The sequence below is a fragment of the Dipteris shenzhenensis genome, chromosome 11, assembly GCF_047967505.1.
Source record: "Dipteris shenzhenensis isolate YYH24624 ecotype China chromosome 11, Dip_SZ_1.0, whole genome shotgun sequence".
Lineage (NCBI taxonomy): Eukaryota > Viridiplantae > Streptophyta > Polypodiopsida > Gleicheniales > Dipteridaceae > Dipteris > Dipteris shenzhenensis.
Genome location: NC_141606.1, coordinates 13,701,736 through 13,728,573, shown reverse-complemented (window position 1 = coordinate 13,728,573; position 26,838 = coordinate 13,701,736). Strand labels below are relative to the sequence as shown.

At 45.1% G+C, this 26,838-nt stretch overlaps 2 protein-coding genes across 3 annotated transcripts; one reads left to right on the top strand and one right to left on the bottom strand.

Moving 5' to 3' along the window:
- Positions 1-283: 283 nt before the first annotated feature.
- Positions 284-4,662, bottom strand: LOC147896638 (Kelch repeat-containing F-box family protein). Of its 2 annotated transcripts, none has more exons than XM_087381367.1 (2): positions 3,886-4,662; positions 284-1,410 (listed from the first exon to the last, which is right to left on the bottom strand). In XM_087381367.1, exons 1-2 carry the CDS (start codon positions 4,286-4,288, stop codon positions 413-415), a joined length of 1,401 nt encoding a protein of 466 aa, XP_087237493.1. In that variant the 5' UTR covers positions 4,289-4,662; the 3' UTR covers positions 284-412. The 2 variants fall into 2 exon arrangements, with proteins under 2 accessions (XP_087237493.1, XP_087237494.1); XM_087381368.1 differs by having other exon boundaries at positions 284-1,401; positions 3,886-4,658.
- A 19,761-nt stretch (positions 4,663-24,423) lies between these two features.
- Positions 24,424-25,697, top strand: LOC147896637 (uncharacterized). The gene is made up of 3 exons (XM_087381931.1): positions 24,424-24,667; positions 24,826-24,959; positions 25,046-25,697. The coding sequence occupies exons 1-3, from the start codon at positions 24,500-24,502 to the stop codon at positions 25,365-25,367; spliced, it is 624 nt and encodes a 207-aa protein (XP_087238057.1). The 5' UTR covers positions 24,424-24,499; the 3' UTR covers positions 25,368-25,697.
- The last annotated feature ends 1,141 nt before the right edge of the window (positions 25,698-26,838 follow it).

The following is a 26,838-nucleotide window of genomic DNA, read 5'->3' as shown; positions in this document are numbered from 1 at the left end:
AAACCAAACCACGGCTGGTGAAGCAAAGCGAAGAACAGCTAGGTACAGAGCCACACACTGATCAAACAATGAACAAATATATACATGTATTTACAGACACAAGAGAACTGCTTGATCCTTCACGGCCTTCATCTGAATTTGCTCTGGCTAAATTTTGACATCAAACAAAGGGCTAGTGAACCAAAGACGAGAGAAGCTACGTACAGAGCCACAAACTGATCAAACAAAAACGCACACACATGTATACACACATAAGAAAACACAAGGTGGTCTCTCTCACGTCTTCTACTAATCCATAAGTACAATCACTGACTTTTGATGTCATAAAAACTGGGTTTACATCAGGTCTCAAACCATATCTTAGATCACCCGGTAGAGCTTTCACCCACATGAAGCAATCAATAGACAGTCTCTACGGTTCCAGTCGCAGCAAATAAAGCTCAGCATCAAATACTAGTCCTGCAGCAGCAGCTGGCATAAGAGCTCCATCCACCATACCACCAAAGACGAGAACTGCACGCTCTGATTGTACTGAACATGCCCCATGAAACGACCTTTTACTAGGTGATTGGCCCCATTGTTTCATCTTCTTCCAGAACTTCCGGTCAAATTTACTATTGTTTGTTAAACTGCCTCTAAAACTAAAGCTATCAATACACGATGAGACATTGCCCACTGGAATCCCAGCACGTGGATCAAGTATCCAGACATCCCCTTTGCGACACCTCCTTGCATCCTCCCCTCCATAAATAAGTACTCTGCCTCCAAAGATGAGAGTCGCCGAATGTCCCGCGCGAGGTGCTGGATAATCATGAACCGGATGCAGCTCACATGCCCGAAGTTCCACCCAATTTGGGAATTCTCCTTCCATGTCAAGTAACCACACATCATTCAAAACCTCAAATTTGGTCCCTCTTCCACCAAACAGAATCATTTGTTTCCCACCAACCCAAGTTAAAGTGTGACCTGAACGAGCAGGTGGCGAATGCAGAGTAATTACCTCCCGCCATGTTGGCAAAGGTTTCTCAGAAAGGTCAAGGGTCCATGTATCTTTCAATCTAATACCGTCAGATCCAATGCCTCCATACACAACCACTTTCCTATCCCCCGCATAACAACCTGCATGAGCACCACGGGCACATGGCACTGCTGCTACCTCCAAGAGTTGCCAGGAAGATTTTCCCTCAGAGCTTGAAACATGGACCCCCTTGTTAACCCATGTATCACACTGTCTTATACCATGATCATTTATCCCTCCAAAAAGTACAAGGGTGTCTTCGACAACCATACAGCTCTGTCCGAAGCGACCACTTGGAATGCCAACACTAGCCTGCCGCCAGAGTATGTTCTCAGAAGGATCATCCGTAAGAGATGCCACCCATGTGTCATCCAAATGTCGGCCTGTAAATACTAAAATTTTGTTCTATTAAAAGAAAAGTACTTGTCCTAATTGCAGGCTGTAAATGAAAACTGGGTTCACATGTGCTCAAATTGGAACACCAGAAAAATACTTTATAAATTACCACACATATTCAGAACTGATTTGCAAGAGTGTACAAACAACAAACTCGCAGAATCTACAAACACCTTACTGTCCTCATATAAGAGAAACATCTTCCAGAATTTGCCTGATTGCCAACCAATCATTTGATAATCATCTCGCAAATATATATATATATATATATATGTATATGTTTTTCACCATTTCCCTGTTGAACTCTCATGTGCTCCACATGACACCATTCATATCCTAAATCTTTGTCAGGTGTTGATGATCTTTAAGATGAAGATTTTTCATTAGTCATGCATTCGAAATAAATCTGCAATGGTTCTCAAGCTTACTCAGCCTTCCTCCAGCCCATTTGGAGGCCGTTTTAACTTAAGAGCATTGACCTTATCTTTATTGTCACTCCTTCATATATCTTGGAGATGCATGTACTATTTTTCCCTCACTTAGTTTTTCCTTTGTGAGCCAGTCTAACGTTAGTGCATTTCGAGATCATGTCAGGTGGCAGCAGCAGTTAATAAGAGAAGAAATATGCAAATAAGGCAGGGATAAGTATGTTATGGATTCTCACAGGCCCATCATTCTTGCCATTAGAAGATAGCACATGTGCTATGGATCCCCAATGTAAACTTCAAGAAGAAATCTACCACCCGAGTATCTAATTCAGTTTATAATGCATACCGTGATCTGAAGGCAAGAGGTTTCTAAGTACATCAGATCCCGGAAGAGAGAGCCCTGGTGGAGGGCATTCTCACCTCCATCAAGGGTCTAGCTGCCCTGCATCCTGGCTGCACCATCGTTCATGAAGGCCCTCTCAGCATCAGCCATGAAACCACTACTAGTAGGTGGATCTACCACATGTCCCACACTCTAGGACTATGCATGAGTTGGTGCCTCCTGATTGGGCACATTGTGTCCATGCCACATAAGAAAAAGCTCACACCCTAGCTTTTTCATGAAGTTTCAGGTGTCTTCTCGCTCGTGCCTCCTCGTCTGAGCACTTCCTTACACAATCTATTTACTGCACCTCCTCATCTCCTAGAGAGCATTGTGGCCAATGACGCATCTGCATACTGCCGTAACTCATTGTGTGCGAGGATCAAATTCTGCCTGTGCATGTGTGTGGAGAGCCCTACAGTCTCTCGATCTCAGTTTTCTTTGACATGATAGTAAGCCCCACAAGTAAAGAATGTAAAACCCCATTATACACTTGCGAACACCTTTTTACTATGGCTCTAAGAGGCTGCCAATCTCCCAAAATTCAGAGCTTTTGTCTGCCAGCACCCCCTATTTCGATGTTTTGATGCACCCCCCCATTTCATGTTTCTTTAGGCTTTAAGAAGCCTTTACAGAAACTTTACGGGCCCTTCATACGTCTAATAAATATTTAAGAGGAGTTAAGAGGAATACAGACCATATAATTACAGGAATGCCTCCACTGTTTAGCAGGTGAGATCCAACCAAAATAACAGATAAATAAAACTTTACTATTTTTAGTACAAGATCCTAACTAAAGGAACGGTAACACTCTTTTAAGTCAGATAGGAAACACGTCTTTACGTGTAAACCACAGCGTTCTTGAAATGTCATCTACTCATTACCAATTCAACTCCCACAACTGCGATGATAGAGTACCAGTGTGGCCATCCCAGATCCTATGAATCCCAAGTTCGTAGGGCTCTCTTGAACTGCTGATTTCATTAACTGAGAACTTTTACACCTTGAGAAAACTCACGCATCCAATCATACAACTCGAAAGAAAAATGACAATCTGCAGCTCTTGAGACAAACATGCACTTGAGTTAGGACGTACCTCAATCCATTCTATAGACCTTTAGTAAAGATCGAGAGTATATAAGGAGGCACTCCACCATTGTAAAGGGTGATGAAAACTTTACTAAGGAAGAGAGATCTCAAATAAAGAATGAGGCCCTTGCTAACCCACCTCATGCCAGACCAGGTTCAGTCACGCCTGGAATATTATTGCGAGGGCTAAGGAACCCTACCAAGATCAGATGACGACTTGCGCCAAGGATCCAAGCATTTCATACAACCAGAAACACCCTTAACGGAAAGCAAAATATTATTCCATATTCTTTCCTCACTTTGAGAGTTTTTTCTGGAAAGTAGCATCCGTTTAAGCGGCCTATGTTGGCGATATTTTAAAGAAGTGGATAGTGTTGGAAAGTCACGATATAGCATCGCCCTAAATTCTGGACAAAGAACTATTGTCTGTGAGACTCATTTTTGAAGCGAGAAGGTACACCCCGAATCATCCTTCGACGACACCTTGGTGCGATCGGCTTCTATCCGCTGTAAAAATCAGTAAAGTACAGCCGATTTCTCTATGAACAAAAATCATCAACACATGGACTCACCTCCATCGTGACCACCCCCAAAAATCGCAACTTTCCGTGAAACATTGATCATAGAGTGCGATGCACGCGCTGCCGGCACGGTATCTCCCTGGTGTACCCTGTGCCATGTCGCGGAACCCGGAGCCAGCATCTGCCTATGGATGCGCTTCCATCCTATCTTACTGTCGCCCACGGAGGGCCAAGCGTCTACCGCCCTGCTACCCCACTCTCGCCGGCAAATGAGAGCCCAGAGAGCGTCGGAATCAGCAACGTCACGGAACCGACGGCAGGTCATGCCAAAGGCCAACACGGAAGGCACGGGCAGGTACTGCAGGATACCCAGCAACTGATCTGCGGCAAGGGAGCAAATGGAGGGAAGCTTTGGGTCGTCATAGTGGGTGGGGTGGAAAGCAGGAAGGTCCATGGAGGTGGGAGGAGTCAGGAGGAAGAAGAAAAGGAGGGGAAGGAAGGAGGAAGGGGAGGGGAGAGGCAATGGGTGGAGTGATAGGAGCTCATGTTGGAGAAAGGGAGGAGGAGGAGGAGATGCAGAGGAGGAGAGCTTGGAGCTCGAGAGCTGAAGAGAGCTATGGCAGAATCAATGGCTATGGCAGTATTCCTTACAACAGCGACTGACTTCTCTGCAAGCTCTCCCTCCCTTCTTCTTCTTCTTCTCTGCAAGCTGCTGCTTCTTCTTCTTCTTCTTCTTCCTGCATAGCTTTGCTTTGCATTTTGCTTTAGCTTCCCATTTCCTCCTTCACATCTTCAATCCCTTCCCTTTGTATTTTTGTCCCACATGCACAAAATATCATGCATGCCTCGCCTTAACACATGCCATTGACATCATGCATGCCTTGCCCAACACGGGCCAAACCTGTCCCCACCCAATCCTCTGCCTTCTCACCAAGAGGCAACATTTGCATTTTATTTATTTTAGCAAGTGAGGCACCTCTTTCCATGCTTTTGTTGGCCTGCCCCCTAGTAGAAGGGGAGGTCTTACTAATCAAATTGACCCAAGAGAAACGAAATTAGGTAATTAAAGAATTCTATACACTAGGAAATTCGTGGTTTCTCTCGATTGGGTTGTGGCCACGTGTTCCTAGTCCTCTTTTGGAAATTTTCCTATTTTGTCACCAACAGCCCCACTGTGCTGACAATGGTTGCTTAATGAAGCCCTCCTTAGCCTGATCCTCTGTGATTGAGTTCTTTCTCACGCTTCATCCTCCACTACACGTTTCTACCACTACACATTGTGCCTATCTCATCCACAAGAGTTGTGGCTTAACTTCTCATCGAAAAGAGGAGCCTCTCTTCCCCGACCTTGCAGTAACGTGAGCACCTGAAGCCCTCGCATTTCCGTGTTGGTTTTGTTGCGCTTGAATGCAGATGTCCCTTGTTTGGTAGGTTTCATGGTTGCTTTGTTTACTGAGTCGCAAGCCTCGTATCGTCGTGGTTGAACACATATGGCAGTTTCCCTTGTTTTTTATCATATTCGGATAGGTGTGCTGATGGATCAGTGATGATTACTCGTCCATGTGCCTCAGATAAGTGATTTGTCAAGAGTTTTGCAAGCGGTCTCTACATGCAATACCATGCTTGAGTTGTTTCTTCATCATGCATCGCCATGCTGAAGGGCTCTTTGATGGGAGCGTAGGCTTGGGCTGTCTTGGGCAATTAGGTATCACCATGGCATGTGAAATCAAAGGGATTTTGTCCTCTATCTATGTTGGTTCTCCCTTCAGCTCAACTTCTGAAGTTTCTTATCGCTATATTTAACAGAGCTGGCTGATTTCACAAAGGATGTAGATTAGGGATAGATTCTTCTTCTTGGCATCTATCGGGGATACCAGCTGCTGCAATTGTTCCTACCCATCAGAAGTCAAGGTAGGATTTGAAACCCTCGAAAAATTCATTCGGGCATCACAAACATTGGCGTAGGTTAGAATCGAGCGATGAGGGGGGAGCAACAATTTTGAGCACTCCAAACACATTTACAAGGAACCAGCCTCGAGCTCATTGCCACCTTGGTGGCTGCAGGGCAACCCTTCGACATCATTTACTATTCCAGAGCCACTACTTTAGACTTTCGTGTGCATGCTCATGCCATGATTCCCATGAAGACTAGCCAACCATACACTGTAAGATGGTTGTGATGCCTCCCACATAAGCTATTGTCTCAAAAGTGCAAGAGGCTAACCCTATTCTTTGCCAACTCTCTCTCTCTCTCTCTCTCTCTCTCCCCCTCTCGGTTGGACTGAGAGAATGTAGACAAGCAGTTCAACCTTGGAGTACCCAAGAGAGAGCAACGTATATAAGATGAGTATTGTAGGCTCTCTGGACGGTCAAAATAGCTGTTGTAATGTAGGACACAAGTGAGCGAGTATTGCATACAGTTCAATCTTGTGTTGATACTAAAGCGAGATGAATCTCATTGATTTTGGAGGCAATTTTTCATTTTGGATTTGCTACTATGTCATTTGTGAAATTCGGCAATGCTACTTTTGGTCTTGCTTGGAAAAGTAGTCTAGCTTTGTGTGACATGTCCATGAAAAAAGAAAGTTTGTAGAGAGAGAATTGTTTGATTTTGGAGGTAGCATTCTGTTTTGGACTTGTTAACATACTTGGTGGAAATTCATCTTGCAAGAGACATATGTAATGTTGTGATATATATATATATATATATCACAACATTACATATATATATGTATGTATGTATACACACACACACACACACACATATATATGTACATATATATAGCTATTTTTTATAATCATTTCATGTTAAGTGTGGTGCATATATTCTTGGACCTTCTTGTGGGGTTCTAGTCTAATCTTAGCACACACAAAAATATTGCCATCAGGGTGTGGTCACCTTGATTCCAAGCATATATGACTAACACTACATCTTGTGATTATTCCTCCGATGGCTCTACAATGGACACTGATCTTTTGGACTTGGGATACTCTGATAATCTTCCCATTCTTAGTCCTATGGTGCAAGCTACTCTTGCTTATCGACAGTAAAGAGATTCGCAAGAAGATCATCGATCATGACTTGGTGGCCAAGGAATTAGGTAATAATATACTATTACACACTCTGAGTAGTTGGATAATTTATCCAATTTACTTATTATTTTTGTGGAACATGAAGCAAAAGATAATCTCACTACTCCTCAAGGATCGTCTTGTATTCCAACCATGCTTGCTACGGTGGTGGAATTTGATGTGTCTCACAAGGCTCATCAAAATAAAATGTGGACACTTAACAATTTAAATTTAATGGCACCTCTAAGCGTAGATATACTCAAAATTTGGGGTTCACTTGCAAATGAGGAAGTTGAAAAATGCAAACAAGCAGCTCTCAAAGGAGTTTCATCAACAGCCTTCAAAAAGGTCATCCTTGTGCACCACTGCTATGCAAGGAAATGTTCCCAACTATAAAGTCCTACTATTGGTACATGGGGGATTTACCTTTAGCATGGAAAGAGCAGCAAGCTAAAAATCCCTTTGGTCGAACTGGTTACGACGCTTGTGTAGCATGTGGGGGCTCTCTCATTTGGGTAGACCATGTCATTTGGTATATGGTGAATTGTTGGGGTAAAGGCACTATGGCCACCCAAGTACAGTTAGTACACTTAAGTACAGTTAGTACTTTTATTTGTTAAGTACACTAAGTACAGTGTACTTAGTGTTGTAACCTTATCCTTTCATATAAAAGGTTGACTGTGTGCTAGGGGAGACACACACATATGTTTTATCCTCACACTCTTGTGTTTATCCTGCTTGTGTGTCGGTGTGCTCCTTCTCTCCTTCGCCACAAGTGGTATCAGAGCGTGCCTACCTTCTTCTCGCGTACCGTCCAGCAACAGTGCCAGTAGCAGCATCGATCTGTTGCTTTTAGTTGGAGCAGCAGCAGCAGACAGAGAAGGAGAAGCAGCAGCAGCATTTGCTACTGCATCACGCCAGGAGCAGCAGCAAGCTGCTCCAGCAGTGCCAGCAGCTGCTAGCACTGCCAGCGCCATCAGCCGTCGAGTACCATTTTTATGGAGACTGTCCATTTCAGACTTCATGGCTAGTTCCCATAGCCTTTTATCATGCATTTGCATGGCTTCCTTGTAACAGGAAGTTTCTCCACAGTCTGTAAGCATAATAAAATTTGCTCCTGGAACAAATCTATCTGGCGGTTTCATTTGTCGAGTGGACCTTCGGACCCATTGGTCTTGCTGTCCAACTTGCTGCTCACCTAAAACAGGTGGCTGTTCCAGTAGATCAGGCTACAAAATTATTCCTGGGAGGTCTTCCAAAGGTGGCATGTCCCGTAGTACATCTTCCGCCACTGCGGGCTATCCATTTGGACCTGCTGCAGCATCATGCATTGGCTGATTCCGCTACTGTTGTGGCTGATTCGTAGCCTGCCTAAATTGTACAGGATGTCTCGAGTCATCAATGTCAACCTCTGAAGCATCAGAAGGCTTATCTGCTACCTTAAACATACATGACTCATCAAATAAGACATCATTGCTGCATATTAGCTTCTTATTCACAGGATCCCATAGGCGGTAACCCATCTCACCACTGTCACCATATCCAAGAAAAATGCATTTAAGAGACTTAGGATCAAGCTTGCTGCGATCTTCTCTGCGTATATGCACGTACGCAGTGCAGCCAAAGACCCTCAAGTGCTTATAGGAAGGAGGTTTTCCTGTCCAAAGCTTCTCTGGCACTCTGCCATCTAGTCTTTTATTTGGTGACCTATTGATGAGGTGTACTGCTGTTTTTACAGCCTCAGCCCAAAATCCATGAGGTAAAGCAGCATGTGACATCATAGAGCGGGACTTTTCCTGTATGGTTCTATTCATACGCTCTGCAGTGCTGTTTTGCACTGGACTGTAACGAGCAGTGAGTTCTCTTTTAATACCTCTAGCATCACAAAGTGCATTGAATGCATTAGACATATACTCCCCACCGTTATCTAACCGCAAAGCCTTCAGTGTTCTGCCTGTTTGGTTCTCAACCATAGCAAGCCATTTCTGGAACACTGGAAAGACATCACTCTTCAATCGAAGACAATCGAAGAGGATACACCCACACCTTCCTTGTGGAATCATCTATAAATGTGACAAAGTACCGTGCACCTCCAAGTGAAGGACTAGGCATCTCACACACGTCTGTATGCACAAGCTCAAGTTGAGCATCTTTATGTCCTAATCTCCTTTTATGAGGACACTGTAACTGTCTACCATATATGCAGTGCTCACAAAACTTTAAATCAGAAAATTTAAGAGACGGTAAGTAGCCAAGGCGAGCCAATTGCTCCATTCCACTTATGCTCATATGTCCCATCCGGCTATGCCACATAGAAATATTCGACAGCTCGGTGGCATGAATATCAGCATGATTACATACTTTAGCATGGAAGTATACATTGTGTCAACCTTAGAGCCTCTGGCAACAACCAGGGCACCTTTGGTGACCTTCCAGAAACCATGACCAAAGCTGGTCACAAAACCTTCATCATCCAACATGCCAGTAGAAATCAGATTTTTCTTGACTTCGGGTACATGCCTGACATTGTGAAGCATAAGCTGAGTACCATCAGAAAATACAAGCTTGACATCTCCAATACTGACAATACTGCATGCATGATTATCCCCTAGAAAAACGACTCCATTACTACCTGCTACATACCTTACAAACAATTCTTTGTAAGGTGTAACATGGAATGAGGCACCTGAGTCAATGATCCAAGAGTGCATGTCTGCGAAATCTCCTGCATGGAGAGAATGAGCATCCAAAGTAGAGAGAAATAGAACCTCTGGCTCACTGTCATAACCGTGTGTAGAATGAAGCTCTTCAATCTTCACACTGCTCTTGCCATTGCTTACTGGTACAATTGCCTTTGCATCTGATGCATCAGTATTTTTGGCTTTGTCTCTCTTATCATTTTTCAGTTTAAAGCACTGCTTTTTGGTATGTCCCTTTTTGCCACAGTAGTAGCACTCAACATCTTTGTTGGAGCGGGACTTGCTCCTCCCTTTTCCCCTTTCCTGAGATTTGCCTCTTTGCTGACTTCTCCCCCTTGCATTTAAGGCATTGTTAGGCTTTATTGCATCTTGAGCTTTCAGCTTCTGCTCTTCTTGCAAAATCAGCCCTGTGATATCTGAAAAACTTATGAAAGTGTTTGCATTTGTTACAGCTGTGGTGAATGTATCCCAACTTTCAGGAAGAGAGATCAAGAGTGCCATACCCTTGGTTTCCTCATCCACCACATACTTTTGATTTGCAAGTTGAGTGACAATTGAATTAAACTCATTGAGATGTGCATCCATGGAGGTCCCTTCCTTCATCTTCAGATTGAAGAACTTGTGCAACCAATATATCTTTGTGGCTACACTTTGCTGCTCATATGTGTCCTGTAGCTTTTTCCACACACCCCAAGCTGTTTTTTCACCATCCACATTCCAAACAACACTCTCATGGAGTGACAATTCAATTATGGACTTTGCTGATAGATCAGCTAGTGCCCAAGCATCATCAGTTGTGCCAGTGGGCTTCACACCTTTGTGTATAATAGGAGCATGAAACTGCCTGAGAATTAGCACATTCAGGACCATCTTTTTCCACATTGGGTAGTTAGCAACACCCTGCAACTTTTTAATATTGAGAAGAGAAGATTCCGAGGATGAAGCCATTACAATCAGCAAGAAATATAACCCACACTTGGGTGCCTGACTCCTTGCAAACCAAGTGCACACAGGCACTTGTACTGTGCTCAAAAAATTAAATTCCTGCAACGGAAAAACAGGACCTGCACCTGCAACTTTTCTCCCACTTAATCAGAGAATTATGACTATTTACTGCCTACTGCAGATTCAGAACAGCAGAACTGTATGCATCAATAAATGCTCTGTTGTACAATCCAGCAGTACCCTGATTTTCAACAGCATCTGCCCTGCTATTACAGTAAAAACCGCAGTAGTTTGTGCACTCTGTACTTCAATAAATTGACTGTTTTCAGTCCAGTAGTTGACACAAAACAGTACCTATACTTTTTAGTACAGAATCAGAAATTGACTGTTTAACTGTTCAAAACTGTCAACATCAAGCTTCCAGTTGCCCCTAAAACTGTGTAACACAGTGTAGAACAAGAATTAGGCAAAAGCCCCTTGACTGGAAGCAAAATTCTGAGAATTTAGTGCATGTACCGCTTCACTGATCACTGTAAGGCATTCAGTTGCTTCCCCACCATTGATATGCATTCCAATTGCAAAATCCCCAATTTATCTTGCAAAATCAGTGCTCAATTCTACAATGTAGTAATTAGTGTACTATATGCATCTTCCATTGTCTCGTAGGTCACAAAATGCATCCAAATCCTACAAGAATCAACTCCAAACAGGAGGATTAATGCAAACACATGCGTATACAAGCCAATGCTTGGCTGTGGCTACAAAAGCCCCTTGATTTTGCAGTTCAATGTTGAGATTTTCTCTCACACAGTAGGCATAAACAGTAGATCTACGTACTCAGAGTGCATTTGACCAACAATGCTCACGATGAGCTCAGAAATTGCACCTGTACACAAATCTCTTGAAACGACAATGATATCAATGCCCAAATGGGCAAAGGCGGGGGCTACTACGAGTTGAAAAACCTCACGCCTGAGGTGCGATGTGGGAGGGCGACTGAACTGGGATAGAAAAGAACTGAAGGCTAAAGAAACCAAAGCAGAAGCGGATGAAGCAGGCTGCTGTACGATGTGTTGTGCATCGTGATCGTCTCCGAGCTCTCCGGCGATGGCGATGGCGATGGGAGTACAAGCACTTGAGGGTCTTTGGCTACACTCCGTACGTGCATATACGCAGAGAAGATCGCAGCAAGCTTGATCCTAAGTCTCTTAAATGCATTTTTCTTGGATATGGTGACAGTGCTGAGATAAGTTACCGCCTATGGGATCCTGTGAATAAGAAGCTAATACGCAGCAATGATGTCTTATTTGATGAGTCATGTATGTTTAAGGTAGCAAATAAGCCTTCTGATGCTTCAGAGGTTGACATTGATGACTCGGGACATCCTGTACAATTCAGGCAGCCTGCGAATCAGCCACAATAGCAGCTTAATCAGCCAATGCATGATGCTGCAGCAGGTCCAAATGGACAGCCCGCAATGGCGAAAGATGTACTACGGGACATGCCACCTTTGGAAGACCTCCCAGGCATAATTCTGCAGCTTGATCTACTGGAACAGCCACCTGTTTTAGGTGAGCAGCAAGTTGGACAGCAAGACCAATGGGTCCGAAGGTCCACTCGACAAATGAAACCGCCAGACAGATTTGTTCCAGGAGCAGATTTTATTATGCTTACAGACTGTGGAGAACCTTCCTGTTAGAAGGAAGCCATGCAAATGCATGATAAAAGGCTATGGGAACTAGCCATGAAGTCTGAAATGGACAGTCTCCATAAAAATGGTACTTGGGAATTGGTGCAGTTGCCTAAGGGTATGAAAGTACTGCCATGCAAGTGGGTGTATAGATTGAAAGTCACACTTGGAGCTAAGCCAAGGTATAAAGCCAGGTTGGTTGCCAAGGGCTTTAAGCAGGAGTATGGTGTCGATTTTGATGAGATCTTTTCTCCAGTGGTTAAGATGACCACACTCAGGATTGTACTTGCTTTGGTTGCATGTGAGAATTTGGAATTATGCCAGATGGATGTGAAGACAGCCTTTCTTCACGGTGATCTTCATGAGGAGATCTACATGCAGCAACCAGAAGGATTTGCAGTCAAGGGCAAGGAGTCACTTGTATGCAAGCTTAAAAAGAGCCTTTACGGGCTGAAACAGGCACCAAGGGAATGGTATAAGAAATTTGATACCTTCATGAAGTCCCAAGGTTTCAGGAGAAGTGATGACGATCACTGCTTATATACCAAAAGGGCTGCAAATGGCAGCTTAATCATTCTCATTTTATATGTGGATGACATGCTTATTGCTGGTAAAGCTCGTAAGGAGCCTGACGACCTTAAGAAAAGATTGCATGAGGCCTTTGATATGAAGGACCTTGGTGATGCAAATCACATACTCGGAATGCGGATACGGAGAGACAGGGGACAGCATTTGTTGTATTTGTCTCAGACCGAATATATTGGCAAAGTCTTGCACAGGTTTCATATGGAGGGGGGGAAGACCCTTAGTTCTCCATTGCCTCCATATGTGCAACTCAGTGCAATGGACAGCCCACACTCAGATGCTGATAGGGCTGAAATGGCCAAGATTCCATATGCTTCAGCTTGTGGCAGTCTCATGTATGCCATGGTTGCTACCAGACCTGATATTGCGTTTGCAGTGGGAGTGGTTAGCAGATATATGGCAAATCCAAGCAAGAAACATTGGAATGCAGTGAAAGGTATCATGAGATACCTGAAGGGCACACAGGAGTTGTGCATATGGTTTGGCAAGCGAGATGCAAAGGTGCATGGTTATGTGGATTCAGATTTTGCTGGTCATCCAGATAACCGAAAGTCTACTACCGGTTATACATTCACCGGAGGTGCAGTGTCATGGATGTCAAGGATGCAGCAGTGCATAGCCTTATCTACCACGGAAGCTGAATATATTGCAGCCACAGAGGCATGCAAGGAGGCCTTATGGTTATCTCGGCTAGTGGGAGACTTGGGCATTACAGGTGATATTCCATTGTTGCATTGTGACAGTCAGAGTGCTATTCAGTTGGCACACAATCCTGTCTTTCATGCAAAGACAAAGCACATTGATGTGAAGTACCACTTCATCAGGGAGGTAATAGATGATAAGCTGATTCAGCTTGTCAAGATTCACACAAATGATAATCCAGCAGATTGTTGACAAAAGGCTTGCCTGCAGAGCGGTTTGCACATTGTCAACAGTTGATGGGTATAGGTTGAGCCTCATTTATTTTTACTTGAGGGCATATTGCCTTTAAGTGGGAGGTTGTTGGGGTAAAGGCACTATGGCCACCCAAGTACAGTTAGTACACTTAAGTACAGTTAGTACTTTTATTTGTTAAGTACACTAAGTACGGTGTACTTAGCGTTGTAACCTTATCCTTTCATATAAAAGGTTGACTGTGTGCTAGGGGAGACACACACATATGTTTTATCCTCACACTCTTGTGTTTATCATGCTTGTGTGTCGGTGTGCTCCTTCTCTCCTTCGCCACATGAATCACCTAGATTTCTTCTACTCCAGTATGAGCTTGGAAGCATCTTTTATTGCATTCCTTGTATGGTTGAATGGACCTTTTTATAAAAAAAAAGAGAGAGATTGGTTGAATGGACCTACAAAACCCATAATTGAAACTCTTATTACCTTTGTCTTTGTAAGAGAAATCATGATCCAAGGGGTTTTGGAATATGTGGACAATCCAAAGGCCAAACTCTTTCCTTCAATGGATGGGGATTGAAAAATTAACTAAGCCCCTTTCCTTTTCTAAGGAAAGTGCCAACCTCATGAGACCAAAACCTAGGGGTAGAGGCAATGGAAGAGGCAATCAGGTCCCTTTTCGGGGTGGAGCTAGATCAGGAAGAAGCTACACAAGAGGGGGATGTAATAATAGTCATTGAGGATCTACTTTTCCTTGACAGGTTATTGTGGATGTATCCACACGACCCTCTAATAGTCCTAGTAGTGCTTGGGCATGTATACCCACACTAGTCCCTCTCAAAAGGAATGGTGTCTTGAGCAGTCTCCTTCCCATTTATAGACTCTAAGATTAGGTGTGAAGTCCATTTCCAAGAAGGGCTTGAGCTAAGGGTATTGAAATGTATAGCTAGACCTCCTTCCCCCTTTATTTCACATTCTCCTTTTTTAATGCTCTTTTTTCGTCCTCTCTCTCATTTGATTCCTTAATCTATCTTGCATATATGGAAGTGAAACAAGGTGCCAAACTGAAGAAAATTCAGAGTTATTTTGATCTTTGTTGCTCCCCTTAATTTTATTACTTGTTCTCATTAACACCAAATTAAGGGGACGTGCATTCCTATCCTCATGGGTCGGCGGCTTAGCGCTATCCCACCAACTGTCACCATAGCCCTATCCCGTCAGTCAAACTCCATTGACTCGTGGCCATAGCACCTATCCCCATGACCTGACTTCTAACCATTGTCTAAACCACCGCCCTAATTAATGCGTGTCAGAGTTAGCTATCCCACCGGCCTTAGCATTATCCCCACGAGGGATATCCCACCGATCGATGCGTTAAGCTCATCCCTGTCCCCGCGACCATTGCCATCTTGCTACCCCCATGCCCATGGCCATACCATTATCTTGCCGACCTCATTATCCCTCCTATAGTCTTAGCTCATCCCTATGACTGTGGGGATACCACTTGTGTTACATCCCGCCGCCCATTGCCATACTAGTATTCTGCCGACCGGCACCTTAAGAACTATCCAGCCACTCGTTGCCATATTGGTATCCCGTCGATCGGCGCGTTAAGCTATCCCTACGACCGTTGCCATAGCGCTATCCCTATGCTTGTTGGGATACCTCTAGGGTAGTCTAGAAAAATAATACATAATTAAGGTTTAGCCTGAGTGTGTCCTATTACATGTCTTATACATGCGCTTGTGATCTGTGAGAAATTTGTCCAAGGATCCCATGCCTAAAGACAATGCTTTGAGCTATGCTCAGCCCACCTTTCGCCCTAGCTGGGGATTGGTCCAAAGTGGAAGCTTGATTCCTAGCTCCCACTCTGTAATAAGACCCCAACAGGAGGATCCATCTAGCTCCGATGAGACGTAGAGCTTGGACGAGGAGATGCAAGACCCCGTGAGTCTAAGGGCTTTCGAAGCCCCCTTCACTAGTGTGGCCTCTCCCAACTCTCCTACTCCTTTTGTAGCATCTAGGTTAAGAGATACATTCTCCAACATGTTTGGACGTTTAGGCCGAATAGATTCAGCACACATGGAGAACCCCTTCGTCTGCATGTCAGTGGGAAGGGAAGGTCAGCAACAACCAATTCCTGAAACGCAGATAGGGACTGAAACCACCTGTGTGGACCCAGGGTCCACCTCCTTCGCAAGGCACCCTCCGTGGGAATGCATGGAGGATGAATACCCATGGATGAGGGACTTCTGGGGACAAGACCCTAGCCGAGGAGATGTGAGAGGCTCCCAAGGAGGGGCGTCTTATGAACCCCCAACCTTCTCAATGCCACCGACCTTCGCTAACTATGTGGCCCCACAGGTTTCACCCTATCGTCCAATGCAAGGAACCTCCGTGCCAATGCCCCATGACCCACCCCCTCTAGGAGTTCAACCATTTCCACTCGCATCTATTGCTCCAATGAATCTAGGAGGCCTTGGCACGTCTGCCCCAATGCCGGTACCAGCAACTTAATGGATTCCACCACTAGGGCCAGGCTTAAGGCCACTCCTACGCACCTCGCACACAAGGGTGTAGGGCCGGTCATGGGAGGAGTGGCTGCGGTAAGGTCCCTATAGGGGCAGTCCTTTAAGAAATGTTGCCCCTGACACTTGAAGCATGACACCGGAGGGTTCGAAGTACCTTTGTAGGGGCACTCACTTTCCCTGTGCGGCCTTGGAAGGTATAGCATTGGATCAGGGGCCTTCAAGCAAGAGAGTTTATGTCTCTAGCCCTTGCGTTCAAGGGAGCAGTCTGGAACACGGGGACTTGCTGATCCTCTTGCAGGAGGTGACTTAGGGTGCCACTTCCTTCCTCGTAGGGGTAGTAGTCGTGGGGTCCATGGTTTGGATCCGTCTCCTCCCAATCATTGGGCACTTCCTCTACCAATACTTGTTGATTGACAGGAGCTATACGGGGTAGGGAGATTGAGGACCCAGTATGGGCAGTGGTCACAAAGCCTGTTGTGCTCTGTACTGGCTTGAACTACCCTAAGGGACATCGTGTGCATTCATAGGATTAGGTAGAGCCATCAAGGAGCATAAGCTCACTATAGCCTTATGGGCCTACAGAACTTCCTACAAGGTGGCCATGAGTTGCACCCCCTTTAGCCTAGCCTTTGGGGTAGAGGCGGTGATGCCAATGGAGTATGTAGTGCCTAGCCTCCGCCTTATTGTCCAAGAAATGCTCATTGAGAATGGCTTGGCAAAATGCTTAATTGACCTTGAAAAGCTAGATGAGACAAGGTTGCATGCAACCTACTGCCTCCGAGTAGAGAAGGCCTGATGCAAAAAGTGGTTCGACCGCAACCTCAAGAACAAAGACCTTTAGAGGGTGATCTTGCACTCCTCTATAGCGTCTACAATACCAAGCACAAGCTCAAGTACTAAGGCATGGGTCCCTACCACATGGTAGAGATTACTTCATAGGGGGTGTGCTGAATAGCTACCCTTGATGGAGTAGAAATGGAAGGCTACCTCAACGGGAGCAAATTGAAGAGATATTACGGGCCACTCACACTGCCTACCCTTCAAGCCATCCATAGAGAAAAAGAACTTAAGGCCAAGGTAGCCCAAATGAAACACCAAGCCATCGAAGAAGTGAGGACACGTAACACCAAGCTCAGATAGCGTAAGCAAATGGCATTGCTTAAGGCAAATCTTGAACACCCAGGTTTGATGGATGAACTAACAATAGAACCAACTATGTTTCATGTTCAATTGCAGGGTCCGGGTGCGCATGTATGGGAAAAGCTACAGGTATGCCTAAACCTCACCGTTGCTTCAGTAAGGGTTATCAATGGCCAACACTTAAGTACATTGGGTTTTGTGAACTTGAGTCTAATGGTTGTTTGCCATGCAGTAGAAATCCGTTTTTATGTTCTCTCCATAGAAGAAACTGACGAACAGATCATATTGAGAAGGACTTGGTGTTACACCATGAACTGTCAAATCAACTGGTGAGCTAGAACAGCTTCCCTCACGAACGGTGAACTGCGGTAATCCCACTTTGTGAACCATGTTCTACTCCTTTTGTTGCACCCTTGCCGGCCCAAGATAAGGAAGATCTATGGGAGGGTGGACCTAAAGCTCCATCCACCTCCAACCCTCCAACCACTGACCTTCCGAGAAGAAAGTCTGACCCCAAATGGAGCATAGGACCAACTGCGGTGGCAACCAGGTGTAATTGCCCATTACTCCGCAAGTACAAGAGGTTATTCTCTACACTCAACGCTACTTCAACAACAGTCGACAACCAGAAAAGATCCAAGCACGGCATGGTCACTTCGGGGACGTCTTTGCCGAAGGCAACCCCACCTAGGACATGATGCCATCTATCGCCTCGTAATCCATTCCCTCAACTGCAACATCTCCCCAAGCGCGGGATCGCCACCAAGCTCTTGGAAGACCGAGATAGTTACAACGACAAGCAGGTCATCTGGGTATTGAAGTTCAAGTCACAAACCGCAGGGTTTCCAAAGGTAGCAACACAAGAACCTGTGTCGACCCTGGATGCAGTACCACAAGAACTTACCATTGAACCGACCGCAATAAAAAAGCCTCAGAGTCCCGAAAGTGCCCTGGTATCACGAATCGTACAACTCAACATGAGGATGACCCAAGATAGAAAGGGAGCAACACAAGAACTGACCCCTACAATGAGGGGATTTACACAAGAACCCTACTCCAAACCTGAAGGCAAACCATCAAAGGTAGTTTCGATCACACCATCACCAACAGTGCCACCCGACTCATGAGAGCAAGGGTCTGCACCGAGGGTGATCACACAAGAACTCGCTTATCCTCCTGCGACAAAGGAGCATCCTGCAAGGAATCGTCACCATGCCAGTGTACCTCTGGCATCCAAGGTGAGACACAAGCTAGACACATTTTGTACATGGTTGTTAACACACTATGCAGCAGCGCGACATTCATCAACACCGCATTCCACATGTTCATCAAGTCCAGGTCTAGGTGAGTCAGTATGGTAGGCATATCACCCCAATGCACCCGTAGCCCACAAGTCACTTGCACTACACCCACACGTATGCACAATCAGCACTAGGTGATTAGGGCCAGAACGTCCCTTATGCATTTTTTATATTCTTGCCCGCCCCACACCTCACCTGTACACCTCACATACACAACTGCCACTTCCTAACCCTTTTCTCTCTCTCTCTCTCTCTCTCTCTCTCTCTCTCTCTCTCTCTCTCTCTCTCTCTCTCTCTCTCTCTCTCTCTCTCTCTCTCACCTTCCCACTTTCTCCCTTCTTTCCCTTTCCTTACTTTCCTCAGACAGTATCCCGTCGGTCGTTGCCATAGCGCTATCCCGCCGACCGTCGCCATTCGATTATCTCACCGATTGTCGCCATCCAATTATCCCGCCGACCATCACTATTCGATTATCCCACCAACTGTTGCCATCCAATTATCCCACCAACTATCACCATTTGACTGTCACACCGACCGTCACCATTTGACTATCATGCCGATCGTTGCCATCCCGACTATCACACCGACCATCGCCATTTGACTATCACGTCATCTGTTGCCATCTGATTATCCCACCGACCGTTGCCATTCAACTATCTTGCCGACCATCGCCGTCCAACTATCCCACTACTGCTGACTATTGCCTTATGCCATCCCCCTGGTCGTAGGGATAGCAAAATCTATATAAAGGAGCCCTATCCTACTGGGTCATCGCCATAGCAGTTACCCCTAGACTCTGTCAAAATTCTGTCAGAAATCTCCCAGCCCCTTGCCCTCTTCCACACAGCAATCCAGCACTCAATATATGTCCTCAAGCTCCTCCTCTTCCACCGATTCCCTCATCACTCAGTTGCCCTCCTTCTTCCTAATGGATCCAGAGAATGAATTTTTTTAGTTTGAATCGGAGCTTGGCCTCTACCCCCAACCCCCTATCTCGCAAGCCACCAGACACTCTGACTCGCAAAGTACACCCTCGGCCACGATCAGTATGCCCTCCAACTTTCCAACCGAAGATTTACAAGTGAAGGAAGAAATATCTATGCAACAGACCACCCAGTAGGTACCAACAATAGCAGGCATGCCCCCCCTCAAGGACGTCAAGAAAGCGCACCTCGGCTCCAACACAAGGGGAGTACAAAGTCATGCGCTCACAAATGCACTTGCCACTTGGAGAGGCATGGCTCCAACAACTCGATGCATGCACCATCCACTCCCACTATGCATATGAGAGGCATGATTACACCCTCCAATACCACACTGCAGCGGTGTATGAAGTGCTAAAGGAGTCGACAGTGCAAGATGTGCTCGTAGTGACAGGCCTAGGATCTGTGGTGGGCAAACCGTCTTCCTTGCCACTTGGACATGAGAGTTCCTCCAGGCCTATAACTCCAACACAAATGTGGGCATTCTTCGAGACACAATGGGCACTCCCCACTTCTACCACCTCAACGTGGATGTGGTGCGAGCCGCCTTTGGCCTATCAGTCATCGACGACAAATATGCAATGAAGAAGAAGATCCCTGAGGCATTCAGTAAAATCTACCACTACAACCACAAAAAGAGCAAAGGGCACATCCATTTCATAGAGATCATCAAGCCAGAAGTGGAAAAGCCAGCAAGGGCCCTATAATGGGGTTGACTCAAGTTAGGCATACTGACCACCACTAATTGATCATGCCAAACATCTTGTTGCAGCTAGCAGAACCCCAGGTCATGAACTGGGCCGATTACTTCTGTAATCAGATGCGGGAGGACCTCAAAACACATGGAGAGGTCATCAGCAACATGATGTTGTACATGCCGATTCATGCTGCCGTAGCATCCGCCTATCGGCTATGGGTTAGCCGAACAGTCAGCCACAGGATTGGTACTAGTAGAATAAGAAGAAGCCAAGGTCAAGCCAAAGCGAGCAAGAATAAAGCCCAGCTCCACTCCAGCCAATTGTCCCATGCAACCAGATGCAAGTTAGTTGCTCGCACAGTATGAGGATCACCAGTTGTGCAGGCATTCCTACGCCGTCAGTTATGCCTCGGGAAATCGGATCCTCAAGAAAGTGTACAACAGGAGCCCATCTTGGTGGAGGATCTCCTAGGTGACGAGACAATCACGATTGGCCTCTATGTAGGAGCTCAAGCTATCTCGGCAACCCCTGCTACACCCTAGGTCTCGGCCCACATCCTCAGGAGACCACCTCCTTCATCACCGGCTCCTCCTCCTCTCCATGGGCAAGCCTCACAAAGGCCATCCAGTTTTGCAGCGTGCCACATTATCGGCCATCAAGTGGTTATAGCCACATGGCAGCAGAGCAGCTCTCCCATGCCGACCAAATGGAGTAGAATTTATTTGAGACAATGGCACATCTCCCACAAGTGGCACAAACAATTCTCCAGAGGTGACAAGAATAGGCCTTGCAACTCTCCATGATTCTCCTCCAAGCATAGCTCTTCGAGCACGACAGCCACACCCTAATGGTTGCCACCCAAGCCACAAGGCAAACGGCCCTAGATGAAGCAGAGGAGTACTGCACAAAAGCTGAGGAGCTAGAGTTGTTAGTCACCAAGCTCAGGGATGAGCTCGCCGCAAGCGAATCTGTGGTACATATGCTCATGGAAACTCATTTTCCACCTTGACCTCATTGCCCCACTCCCTCCTAATGCCCTCCAAACCATCCTCCACCAATCCTGATCATTATCAGCCCATTCTCGCCATGTCTTATTCAATTAGACCTTCAGCCATTTAGCCTATTTCTCCTTTGCCCCTCTGACCTCCAAACTCTCGCCACCCATCCCATTTTGCTTAATTTCTAGGCATGGTGCCGTGTCATCTCACGGAGTCCACAAGTAATCCTATGGATGATGATGTGATGCAATTAGCAAAGCTCGAGGAGCTCAGCTCGTGGGTCTGCACCCCATATAGTCTGCAAGTTGACATTAATTAGATGCCAACCTACGATCGAGCCTCCACAATACAAACGCAAGGGTATCTCGCGGCTTACCAATCCAACGCCTATGATACCCTTAGCATAATAATCCTCTTTAATCGGGTGCTACAAGCTCTCCAAGACTCACTTGAGTCCTTGGTGAGAAATTTTGAAACAATCCATGCAGCATATCCCGAGAAAGTTACCAAGGAGGAAGGCCAAGAAGCCATTATAGTATTTAACTCTACCCCCCCCCTGCTTAGCTTCCACAACCACCTCCCTTGGATCCCGCCCAACCCAGCTAGCAAGCCACCCAACCCCTCCCACCCCCCCTTCCTCACACCAATTTGCCTAAGTACTCTTCCAATGCCTCTAACATCACCACGCACAGCCAGGACCTCCTCGTCCATCTCATCTATTGCTCCGGTCGACCTCCCAGAAGGGGCCCTCAATACGCTACTTAAGGCAACCAATTTTGTACATACGCCCACCAATAGGACATCCACAAAGATAGGAGAGGTACAAGGCAAGGAGATATCCATTCTTAAAGGAATTTTTTGGCCTTATCTAGCTAGACCTTATTAGGACATACCAGATCCCATGAGGTACTAAACAAGATGGGGGAGCCAAGAAATATAGTTAATCTCTAGAATCAACTTTATGGAGAAGTATGTTATTGTAGTTAAGAAGACATAGCCAAGGTGAATGATGAGGAAGTAAGAGAAAGAAGCACCTTAGACACTTATTTCCATAGCCTGATCATGTGTGAAAATCTGACAAGGGAATAAGAGTGTGTGTGTGTGTGTGTGTGTGTGTGTGTGTGTGTGAGAGAGAGAGAGAGAGAGAGAGAGAGAGAGAAGGATAGAAAGAGAACATTATAGAATTAAGGAAGAGTTTGAGTATGTAGGTAAAGCACCTACGAAATTTTATAAAAAGTATATAAGAGCTTTGATAAGAAATGACAATAATGTTTTTGCAAAAAATATTGGAGCTTGGTGAAGTTTTGATAAGCATCTCTTTTATTGAAGAAGAGAGTCTACATTCTTGCCACCATCCAACAAGAAAACATGGTAAGAACCAGCTTAACTTTAATTGGGAAGACAGGTGTCATAAACACCCCTCCCTTGTTATCAAGGTCACAATAAAATAGTGGTTTAAACATAGACTTAAACAGCTCGATGTGGACTTTAAAGGTGTAAAAAAAGGAGCCTAGAGGGAATTTGGAAAAAAGGAAAAAGGATTTAAAAAGTTAGTTTTTAAAAATTAATAAAAATAATTGGGGGGAAATCAAGTGAAATTAGGGAAAATTATGGGAAAGGAAGAGAAAAAAATAGGGAAGAAAATAAGAGAAAATTAGTTAAGGTTTGGGGGGGGAGAGAGACAGAGAAAATTTTTGAGCTTTAAGAAAAAAATTGAAAAAAAAAGGAGGAATCACGAAATATTAGGGAGTGTTTGTGAGATCAAAGGAAAAGGAATTAAGAAAAATAGAAAAATGAAAAATTAAGAAATTAAGTGGATGCAAAAGAAAACGGAGAATTGTGTGTGTGTGTGTGTGTGTGTGTGTGTGTGTGTGTGAGAGAGAGAGAGAGAGAGAGAGAGAGAGAGAGAGAGAGACCAATGCTGACAAGGTATTCATGAGCTTTTATAACATCCATGTTGGTGAGGCCACTATAAGTAAGTTTTATAAGTTGATTAAAATGTGCAAAGATGTTTCCATGCAATCCCAAGGGATGAAGTGGGAAGCATAAACTATATGGCCTTATGTCCTAGGCATGTTGAAGAAGTGCCCAAAGTCTTTCAAGGTAGAGTGAAAGTCTATTGGGAATGGAGTAAAAGTGTTTGTAGGAATTCGACTTTTATGGAAAGGTAGGGGATCCAAACCGAGTTCATGAAAACATGGTCCTGTATACACCCATAGCCCGAAAGGCACATAGACAATGGACCCTTCTCCTTCTCTAAACATGAGTTGAAATGTGATGGATTGAACCAAGAGGCACAACGTGCCAGGCACGCTGTCCTTAAATATGAACAGGTGTCAGCAAAAGTAGCATAGTCTAGTTGGAGCAACAATGTGCAGGCCAGCTCAAAATTGCACACCACTACCTTGTTCGCTCTATCCAACAAGACATTGGTGGCTTTGACATTGCGGTCACCTGTGTACGATCTTGGGGTCACATTGCTCAAGCAAATAGAGCAATCCTCGAGTAGAGCTGGATGGATGTGCTTGGGTGCAAGAAATTCCAAAAGGGGATGATGAATTCAAACATAGAAAGTCCACTTTAGACGGGAACCTGGCTCGTTGCTACAACCTGCGAGTGCTAACAAGTTGAATACATTCAAGAGGCCTGCCCTGGCAAACTGAAAGCTGAGAGAGAGAGAGAGAGAGAGAGAGAGAGAGAGAGAGAAGCAGAAAAAGAAGAAGCTTAGAGAGAGAGAGAGACATCATTCTCTCTCTCTCTCTAAGCTTCTTCTTTTTCTTCTGCCAAATTTTCAAAATGACTAATGTTGGATTTTTGCTTCTGAGAGAAATGACCATCCCTTAAGGCCTAGCCAAGGGGCAGGCCAACAAATCTCTTGCTCGTGAGTGGGGCCTCTAGCGAGCGAGTTGGAGGGTGAGGCAAAGGGGCTCCTAGGAGTCTATTACGGACGATGTGAAAGAAAGAAAGAAAGGCAAACCATTCACGAAAAAGAAAGAAAGGCAAACCACAGTTTCTTCGTTCCTTCGGAGTTCTTTCTGAGCTCCTTATTCCTCTTCTTCTTCTTCTTCTTGTCTATTTGTTTTACTTCGTCGTCCGCGTGTTACTTCTCCTTCATCTTCTGCTTGCATTTTGATGAGTATCCCCGGCGTCGAGAGTGCCCGGAGACGGCGAGCCTCTCATAGCCGCCCTTCCCTCACACCTCCTCCACCTCCTTGCCCTTCCCGTCACCTTCCTCATCACCATCGCCACCTCTTCCCCTCCGTCTCCTCGCTCCTCGCTCCCCTTGCCCGATCCCAGCTTGTACGTTTCTATAACTTCTTTGTCCCGCCTTTTGACGCTTCTGTTACAACCTCAATCTCCTTCTCTCACGCAAAATCATCTCCTCTTCTCTTATTTGTCTTTGAAGTTGAACAACGCACAACGCCCATTTATTCATTCCTGGTTTTCTCTTGTTTTAGGACTGCTTTGACGTTGAACGAAGAAGCGTACGCCCTGGAAGCGCTCTAGCTCTGCCTCGGGACGATGGACTCGTTATGGCAGCACGGAATCGTCTCGACGAGAGGCTTCGGGCGCCGGTTCACGTCAGTCGCAGGTGATTGGAACCGGACTTTGCATGGCCATACGCATCGCTTACCGAAGCTACTGATATCGTTCTAATCACGGTGTTCGTTTGTTTAGGCAAACTGGTTCTCCACCTTCAGAGGCGCATGTAAGGAGAGGCAGGGATGCTGCTGAAGGCGGAAAGGGTTTTCGAAAAATTGGTGATCTCCAGTCAAGATTACATTTGGAGAGGAATGAGGAGAAGCAAGAGGAATGCCCAGTATGTCTCGAGAGGTTTATGTTGAACGAGATTGTGATGGATCTACCGTGTCACCACAAATTCCACAGCCAGTGCTTGATTCCGTGGCTAGAGAGCCATTGGCAGTGTCCTTGTTGTCGTGCACACGTATCTCACTCTCGTGTGGGCGTTAGTCCACTTGAGCTCGTTGCCCTCATTTGATTCCCTCCACAACTAGGCCACGAGCGAGTGTGTGCCCTAGATTGCCATTGTGTCCATCGGTGTGTGAGAGGATGGAATAGATTGCCATTGTGTCCATGGGTGTGTGAGAGGATGGAAAAAAGAAAATGCTCATTCCTCTTGCTAAACAAATCTCACTCTAGGTTTGGTCACCACCATGTGGACAACAGTTTTTCCTATCGAGATTCCACTACACAATTTACTTGTCTAGCCTAAATTAATCAAAGATGTTGGAGTTGTTCATGGAAGAAAGTAGTCGAAAGTGTTAGGAGTTGCAACCAATAAGCCCCGTCATTTATCTAATTTGTGTTAAGAACCTCAAGAAAATATAATATAATGCTTGTTAGCCCACATAGACATAAGTAAAGTATACATGTCCTCTCTTAGAAATTGATGTGAGTTTGTGTGGTTGACATAGTATCTAGCTTTGACCAATTATATCCTTTCGATGCTACAACATTTCTTGCATATCTTATTAAACATTAGCAACTACCTTCACTTTGGATTTCTTCAAGCTAATGGCCTCCAAGGACTTGGTTAGTATGAACACATAAGCATAAATGGGTTGGACCTTATCGCCTTCGATTGAGCATTGATTCAAATTTTATGGAGCATAAGTAGTTAAATGCTATAGTTAAACTAGTGCCTCTTAATTGTTTAATGAGGAAGCTCCAACCGATAAGCTTGCATAATTTGAGAGTGCTTTAAGCAAGTACATTGATTCTCCTTGTAGATTCTTTAGGAATGTATGACCTAGGGTGTTTAGTACTTTAATATTCTAAATCTATATGGCGATGACCCTGATTGAAGGAGATGTTTTGACATTTCTAGCTTTGTTTTTGGTTCATGAAGACACGATAATAAGTTGCCACACAGCTTGACAAATGTTTTAGGAAAAACTTTTTTTTAAGTGAGAAAAATAACATTTTGTTAAAAAACCAACCATACACGTAAGCTCATGTGGCAATGATCACGGAAGCAAAACAAGTAAAGAAAAGCGGGTTGCTCGACCAGCCGTTCATAGAGAACTCTAAAATAGGAGCTAACAACTAGGCTGGAGGACCATACAACTAGTGAATGCCTCACCTCTCAATGGTCGCCTAAGGTCCCATTGTCCCTCACTCCCATATGGTGTGCAAGGTGTAGTTAATATCTTGCTAGATGGCAATAAGGGTGGTAGCTCTGGGGGGGCTTGCTAGCCACCCATCACCAAACTACAATAGGCAACCTAGATATCCAAGCAATGATGCTAGGCACCGTCTCCCACATACTATCCTTTATTGATTGTATTGGCCGCTAGCCAGAAGAAGAAATCATGTTCTGACCTCAATGACGAAGACTCTCTATCCATAAATCTTATAAGCTATCGTAATTGTCTAGTCGAGAACGTGTGGCACTCAAGCTGTGATGCCCTAGGTGGTGAAATCCCTCTACATCCTCTGCAACATTAGCC